Here is a 7,977-nt window from a genome sequence, read left to right on the forward strand (position 1 = left end):
GGTAGCGCTGCAGGTACTGCGCTTTGGAGATACCCTGCGCTGCCATGGCACCGCGACCGGAAGCGAAGAGCAGCGAAACGGCGCTGGAGGGCGGGACTTCCGCCGCATGTGGCGCAAAACGGTAGGCAAGGCCTCGCGGAAAGGGGCGTAGATGAACGGGCGGGGCTTCGTCGAAAGGAGGCGTGGCTACACCGAGGGGCGGGGCCTCCAGCCCTGCCAGCACACGTGCGCCTGCATGCTGAGAACGCTTTATTGGCGTGCGGCACAGCGCCCGCAGCCCCGCAATCCAGAAGCCGCACAAACAGCTTTTAAATAACCCCTCGTCCCCAGACTGCCCCCCACCGGGAAGTTCTGGCTCTTCAGGCCTGCGAGTCGCTTCCAGCAGCACGGGAAGGAATGAGTTCTGCTCCTCAGAGCACAGAGGGGCTGCTTTGCACTGTGCTGCTATCGGCCCGAGGCCGGCGCTGTCTCATAGCCCTCAGTCTTCATGTCGTTGAGGCCCAGGTCTTCGTTCTGCTCAAACGTGCGTTCGTAGTGCTCCACCTTCAGCTCCGGGTCCTCCTCTGGGGCGTACACGTTCTGCAGGGAGAGAAAAGCTTCCTGCACACTGTGCCCGAGCCTCAGTCTACAAATGCTTCAGCACTGCTGCAGAGCTGCAGGCAGGATTTAAATCCAGCCCCAACACTGAGGATAAAACCTGTTCTTCATGCCACAGACTCCATCATTCAATCCAAACAGGACGACCAGACTCCTTGATATCACAGAGCTGACACTGCTCCCACCTCCCTTCCCACAAAGCCACAAGCAGTTTTCTCCTCCTGGGCAGAGCCTACAGAAACCCACTCAGTACTCCAGCCCAAAACGAACCCTGACAGCCAACACACACCAAGGACGTGAAAAAAACACACTCAAGCTGCTCAGAATACTTCAAGTCTGACTGCACACCACCGTACCTGAAGATAGCTGTTGCCTGCGGGGTCATCCATTACAAAGACAGCCTTTGTCTTCCCTTCTATTATCTGCAGAAAGAGAGCAGCATGTCAATACTTTCAGGCTTCTTCTAATCCTTCACTTCCTTTCTGCTTCCAGCACCAACAGACTCATGGCACGCTTCACAGTTCTGACATCTTCCCCAGTAACAGCAATAGCTTGACAAGATGTGACGGCACAAAGGGCAAGGGTGGAACAGCTTGCAGAGGTACGGCGACACTTGCCAAGGAGTTAACACACTTCAAAGCAGCAAAAACGGTGGCAAAACCACGTTACAGTTTATTGAGACTTCAGAAGACACTTACCTCCTGCAATCTGCCAATGAACTCCTGCAGCTTTTCCGTTTTGCTTGGAGTAGAGCTGTCCCCCAAAGTGAATGGGTTTCTCTCAACCTGGAAGAGCAGACACGGGCATTTGTGCAGCGCAGGAGAAAGGCAGCACCAAAGCCCCTGTGCCACAGGCAGACTAAATATTAGTACAGAGGGGTCTGAGCTCTGCTGGGCGTTCAGAAGTGCCCCTCAGGCAGAGTGCAAGGACTCAAGCTGACAGCATGACCAAGTCTGACCCCTGCTGCCACCAAACCAGTGGGGTACAGGAGCTGCAGACAAGAATCCACAAGTATAACTGACACACTATTGTGAGAAACACGCTCGAGATCAACAATTTCTAATCAGGCACAGATCTCTCTGAAGAGCAGTTTATTCATTACTGCACACTCCCTACTGACAAGGGAGAAATTGCACAACCAGTCAGTGACATCCATCCCACTATATACCCTGGGTCTGACGCAGGTAAAGCCTCTCCTGGCACTCACTGGTTGAGCATCTCAGGCTCACAACCTTCTGATGCTGTTGCTACATTACACTTCCATACAATGTCTGTCACCAACCCATTGCCTTTGGGTATCTTCTGTGCTTTTTATGGGGATAGGAGGACAATATTCTCAACAATTAGCACACTGCTTCTGTCCTGTACCAGACTCTACCCTATAATTACCTTACCGTGTGCCCGTGACAGTTTTACTTAGGTTGGAATGCTCCAGTCTCAACTTTACTCTGTTCAGCAGCTTTCTGTTGTGAAAGACAACTTATTCTATGTTACATACAGAAAGACTGGAAATTTCCACTGGAAAAACACAATCTACCTCTCACACGTGGATTTCAGGATTGCTAGAAACAACAGTGAATGAAAAACAGGGAAGAAAGTCCCAAGGCATTCACACTGCAGAGAAAACTTTGTCATTATCCTTCTCACCCACAGCCCTCCTACTGCCTGAAAATCGCTGCAAAGAGCAATGCTGATGACTGCTCCCTGATCACTGCTGAAGACAAGGCATCTCCATGGAAACTGCTGCCTGCCTTTAATACCTGCTCTCTGGGATGTAAACATGAACTACTGTGTTTATTTCCAGAAGTGCTTTCTTGCAAGCAGGAATGGAGTGCAGCACTCTGCTTGGCCTCCAGCTTCAATCCCGACCAATCTGATCACAAGAGAGAGGCGATGCTTCGTGCTGAAGCGAGCCCCCAGGCAGCAGTGCTAAGGAACTGCTGAGCCATCAGCAACGCTGTCCAGAGAAGTCCGTGGGGTCTAATCCATGACCATTAGCTGGTATGAAGAAAATAATGGTCAGGGGAAACAGTTTAAATGGCCTCTGCATGTTTATTTCCACAAGAAATTAACCCCCAAGGAGCTGCTGGAGCTTCTGAAGATTTTGCTGTCAAATATAACACGGCGTGTTGTTCTTTCAGCTTTTTCTAGGAGAGAACCAGAGTGATATACAGCAAGCAGCTTCTTGCCACATACTGACCCACCAGGCACAGCTCCAAGAAGGGCTATGAGCAGCTCTGCTGTGCTAACTTCGCTGCAAGCCAAAGACTCCAAGAACTAGAAGGCTTAAAAGTTACACAACACTGAACAGAAGCCCTCTGGGCTCACGGTGAGGACATGGGGCAGATCTGACACAAGCCCAGAGGTAAATCAGCTCACAGTACCGAGCTGTTTCAGAGCAAAAAACACCCTCTGGAAGAACTCAGCCATACCTGCAACCACAACTGTGTGCTGCAATAGGCCAACACACCGGATGGGGTTAACTCTCCAGGACTTAGATTCCAGCATATTTCCACCATGAAAAGAAACCTGAGATTTAGGACATTTGAAGATTTGTATAAAAAAAAAAAAAAAGATTCACAGGACAAAGCATTTGGCATAAAACAATTCAACACAGTTTCTATAGTTTATATAGAAGAGAAACAAGTGGGTCAGACATCAGTGTTTGCAGCACCTCATGAGGGAACACCACGGAGCAGAAGTATTCCTGTGGGCAGCAGCCACTGCAGCTTTGGCACTGGTCCTTTCTGGCTGCCAGGAAAGTCCTCCTCCAGCAGCTCTCCCCTAAACACAGCCTTGCTTCCTAGAGGATGATCCACTAGGATACTGAATGCCAATGACTGCACTTGGTCCAGGCAGAGGAGCCATTACTTATGGCTCTGGCAGTGGCAGCAAGCAAGTCTCAATTCAGGCATGTTGTCTCACATGGTTATTTCTTCTTTCTACATGTCTTCAATGCTCCACTTGTATGCAAGCTCCTGAACCGCCTTCTTGTCGGCCATCCTGGCAAAGAACTGCTTCTCAAATCCATTGGACCTACAAAGGGAGACCAATAAGACCATGGGCTACCACATACATTTTCTAAAGTCACAAAGCTTTTAAGTGACATCACAAGTTTTCCACTACTTTTGCACCACCACCTCCAGCCCAGTTTCCACCCTGATCTATGGCTAACAGCAGGTTGTGCCTCCCACAAGTCATGACAAATCAGATTAGAACCTGGCTCCCTTCTGTCCCAGACAAGCTATGTCTCTACCACCCATTCATAACTGTTAGCAATGTAAAGGCTGAATGTGTTAAATCTCACTCACTGTAAACTCTCTGAAGCAAAAGCTCACATAGCTGTACTATCATTCAATGATATCAGTGTATCAGGAATACCTACCTGTCCACCCCATCCCAGCGATGCCCAGGCCATATATTAAATCTGTTGAGGGGAGGTGCTGGTCCACTGTACCTAGGTTTTTCTAGAGACAGAAACAGCAATACAACCATTTGTTATTTCAGTGCAATCTTGTCACCACATTATCACCAACCTGGAAGGTTTACTCAGACCCAAAGCACCGGCTGCCTAATAGCCGAAGAGCTCACAGTGGAAACTCCCAACAATACCTTTAAACAAACCGTAGTGTGTTTACTGCCTACGTCACCACATACTGCACTCTAAGCTACCAAATAATAGCAACAGATACTGCTAACGGGTCAGTAAGAGATGTTGTTGCTGTGGCACTAAAGCTAGACTAGGAGTCCTTCAGGACTCAGCTGCCACGGTGACCTAAAGCTGTTCACTGAACAGCAGCTGCATTTCTATGCTCCCTGGGCTTTAAAACCCACACCAGCTCAGCTCCATATCCATACCTTTCTTTTCCTTGTTCTCTTTGGCTTTCCTTTTTTTGATGAACTCAGCCATTGGGTCTCCTTCTCTCTCTTGTTCTCGCAGCATTCGATCCAGATCCTCATCATCGATGTAACGGGCCAAAGGCTTTTGCATCTCTTTTATTGCATCTTCCACGTTCTGCTGCTGTTGCCTCCCCTGCGCTAATCTGAAAACAAACACACAAACAAAGCTTCACCTCAAAACTACAGAATCATTTACTGTGACCTGTTCAGTTTGCAGTACTGACCACAGTCCACTGTGCGCAGCATTCCTGATAAGCACCCAGCAAAAACAGGGTAAATCCACACAAAATAACCTGGTCCCAGGCACAAACCCATTACCAACCCTCAGGCCCCAACCCTGCAAGTGGCATGTCATCAGAATCACCTTACCCCTTTCCCCATCTGGCATATTGTTCATCTCGCTCTGACTTTGCTTCATCTTTCTGCTTCTGTTCAAGCCGTTCCTGCTCAAGGTCCCTCTTGCGGCCTGACTTGTCACGGAAGATGGTTTCTGTGTGTCGGGATTCCTCTGGGGGTAACAGATACCTTAAGTCACTCACATTGGAATGGCTTCCAAACCATTCAATGACTGACTCATGCAATGAGCTCTTGGAGTAACAGCCTGCTCCTTCAGGACTTGCAGACGGGGCAAAAGCCTCACAGTTGTTTCATTGGCACTTCTTTGAAATCACCACTCAAATTTTATTTGTGACCCACTGGCCTTATCTACGTGAATTCATCAGCATGCCTAGATGCCAACCAACAGGGATGCTCTCCATCAACACCCTAACAACCAGCCCTCTAAGACAGGGCCTGATATAGCACTAATAGGCAGCCAAAAGCGGAGAAAAAGCTGATGTTTGTGCAGTGGTTTTAGACCTTTACCTTCCAAGTGCTTGCTACTTCTCTCCTGCTTCCTGAGCTCCTGCTGCTCTTTCCGCAGCACGTCAGCTGACACCAAGCCAGCTTTGACCCCAGACATCATTTTGGCCTGCAAATCAAACAAGAATCAGAATCACATTTACTGCTGGCTGAGAGCTGTCCAGTGACCCACAGGTATAATAAGGGGAAGTTTCAGGAGAAACAGCCGTGTTCCAAAACCACTTTGATGCCATTTTTGGGAACAGTTTCCACAGACCTCCAGAAACGCAGAGGACTGAGTCACAGCTCATCTTTCATCTACCTCACACTTTGTCTTGTTGCAAATTGACAGGCCGGCACAGCTGCACTTACAAGCTATATTTCTCTACCATCTGTAAGCCATTCACGCTTTTAAAGATTTCTATCAAAGGAAGTAATTACAGCTCAGATGGAAAAACAAAACCCTTACCTTTTGGGGAGATCCCTTATCATCAGGGTACCGATGACGTGAGAGATCAGGGGGACTCCTTGAACCACGCTGACTCTTTCCAGTAGGCAGAGCCCTTTGTGGAAGAGAGAAATCGGAGCATGAAGACTTGCTCTGAACATGTTGAAGAGGACCATGCTTATGGGAATCATTGTGGAATAGACCTAACCTGTGATTCTTCCGCTGGGGAGAAAGGTCTGCCTCAGAGGCATTTTGGGTACCCCTTCGTGGAGGTGGAGAATCAGAGTCACGATGGAGCTTTTCTACGTGGGAAGCATCTGCAACACAAACATACATGAAGAACCACTAGAGGCCCAAACATGGGGAGATATGAGATAAGGCTTTGATTTGTCTGTGGGTTAAGTGATGACAAACTGTAAAGAACAAGCATGTGACATCAGCCTTGAAATTCTATTCCTTCTGAACGTGCACTGCTTGGAGACAAGACTTAAGCTTTGTTTTCATTTTGGACAACTTTTTAAGAGTTACCCAGACCACTTTTAGGATAAATCTCCTCAAACTAACTAAATACAGCATGACAAGAACTATTTTTACGAACAGAAGTGACAATCTATCCACCACCATTCCATGCTTTTGGATACACATTCTTACACACACTCACCTTTTGTTTTACTCAGCTTTTTCTGACCTGGTGACCCAGCCCTCTTTCTCAGAGGCGGTGATGAATCTGGGTCAGAATCATACCTCCTCTTACACTGAAGGGACAGATCTGGAGCAGTCTGCTGCTTCTGACGTGACAAGGGCTTGTCGGAGGAGCTGTGCCCAAAATGAAGCTGCTCTCCTTGGATCTCTCCCAGCAGTGACTTATCTGTCATTTGACAGCCTTTTTTTCCCATTGCTGAACTGACTCTTTCGGGAGAGAGGTCCGGGGAGTCGTGGCGCTTCCTCCTGGGAGGTGACAGGTCCGGGGAGTCGTGGCGCTTCCTCCTGGGAGGTGACAGGTCCGGGGAGTCGTGGCGCTTCCTCCTCGGAGGTGACAGGTCCGGGGAGTCGTGGCGCTTCCTCCTCGGAGGTGACAGGTCCGGGGAGTCACGTTGTTGTTGCTTGCGAGGTAAGAGGCTGGGGGAATCATTTCTCTCTTGTCTGGGAGGGGACAAATCTGGGGAGTCGTGACGTTGTTGCCTAAGAAAGGAGGAGAAGCTTCAAATAAGAGTTAGCTTATTCATTTTCATTTCTCATCTTCCAAACAGACACAGATATCAAACAGGATCTACTATTTGATACCAGTAGGTACCAGTAAAGGGTACCAGTAAAACTACCGGTAGGGTAACACACAGTGATCTGCATGACTGAGCCACAGATTGCCCAAAACGGATCCCAGAAGAACTCCAAGACAACTTTGATCACGGAAAAGCTCTAACTGTATCACTTCAAGTCTTCATTAACCCTTGTAACATTCAAAACTATAAACCCCACTCTGTGTCCTCCACTAATCACCTTCCCACAAAATAACACCCCATCACACTATCTTAGTCTAAACTCTTTCTGATCACAGAACATCCCATATAACCACCTCAGAAAAGAGGCATGTTGTAACACTACCATTGTCACTATGTTACACATCTAGAGTCTGTCATCACTCCGACTGCTCTGATATCATCAAGGGTTGTGGGATAATTGCTCATGGACCTTACAGAAACCCAAACAACATGCTAGCTGGAAGCACTTCTCCCCCAGCCACAGTGGATTCAGCATGGAAAAAGGGATCCTCGTGGAAGCTACTTCTCACACTTTGCTGCAGGCTTTGAAACTGCAGCATGCAGATGGATGAAAGCACAAAAAAGGATCAATCAATGCTAGAGTTTGTAGCTGGACATCCATACCTTGTGGTAGGTTTGGCAGGGACTGAAATATCCGAGTTCTGTGAGTCTTCATTCTGGTCTGAACAAAAAACAATCAGTAAGCAATCACCAGTAATGTTCTTTATAATTCCTTGTATCTCCTCATTTCACTGTTTACAACTGCAAAAACATTCAGGCAGAAATGACAGCAAGATCCATCCTCACCTCCTAAAAGCTTCCATTTAGCGTTTGTTCGGAACTCCTCCATGAGCTTCACTTCATCCGGACGCTCATCAATAAACTCTGCCACCTGAAGGTGAGAGAACAGACCAAACAACACAGCTTTTTTTT

The 7,977-nt window shown here is 48.0% G+C and overlaps 2 protein-coding genes across 2 annotated transcripts in view; both read right to left on the reverse strand.

Annotated features, from left to right (window-relative positions):
- Positions 1-232: 232 nt before the first annotated feature.
- The window catches only part of ZPR1 (ZPR1 zinc finger), a 12,123-nt gene continuing 4,378 nt past the window's right edge, over positions 233-7,977 (reverse strand). The window contains exons 12-14 of the mRNA XM_010723717.3: positions 1,296-1,382; positions 954-1,019; positions 233-579 (exon numbers count right to left, since the gene is read on the reverse strand). Coding sequence (XP_010722019.1) covers positions 445-579; positions 954-1,019; positions 1,296-1,382 — 288 coding nt within the window. The 3' untranslated portion in view covers positions 233-444. The remainder of the gene's footprint in view (positions 580-953; positions 1,020-1,295; positions 1,383-7,977) is intronic.
- Positions 2,630-7,977, reverse strand: part of BUD13 (BUD13 homolog) — a 6,027-nt gene continuing 679 nt past the window's right edge. Inside the window, exons 2-11 of the mRNA XM_010723716.3 lie at positions 7,852-7,936; positions 7,669-7,726; positions 6,447-6,967; positions 5,994-6,102; positions 5,807-5,900; positions 5,362-5,467; positions 4,867-5,005; positions 4,456-4,640; positions 3,983-4,064; positions 2,630-3,633 (exon numbers count right to left, since the gene is read on the reverse strand). Coding sequence (XP_010722018.1) covers positions 3,540-3,633; positions 3,983-4,064; positions 4,456-4,640; positions 4,867-5,005; positions 5,362-5,467; positions 5,807-5,900; positions 5,994-6,102; positions 6,447-6,967; positions 7,669-7,726; positions 7,852-7,936 — 1,473 coding nt within the window. The 3' untranslated portion in view covers positions 2,630-3,539. The remainder of the gene's footprint in view (positions 3,634-3,982; positions 4,065-4,455; positions 4,641-4,866; positions 5,006-5,361; positions 5,468-5,806; positions 5,901-5,993; positions 6,103-6,446; positions 6,968-7,668; positions 7,727-7,851; positions 7,937-7,977) is intronic.

Source organism: Meleagris gallopavo, chromosome 26 (genome assembly GCF_000146605.3).
Source record: "Meleagris gallopavo isolate NT-WF06-2002-E0010 breed Aviagen turkey brand Nicholas breeding stock chromosome 26, Turkey_5.1, whole genome shotgun sequence".
In the NCBI taxonomy this organism is placed as follows: Eukaryota; Metazoa; Chordata; class Aves; order Galliformes; family Phasianidae; genus Meleagris; species Meleagris gallopavo.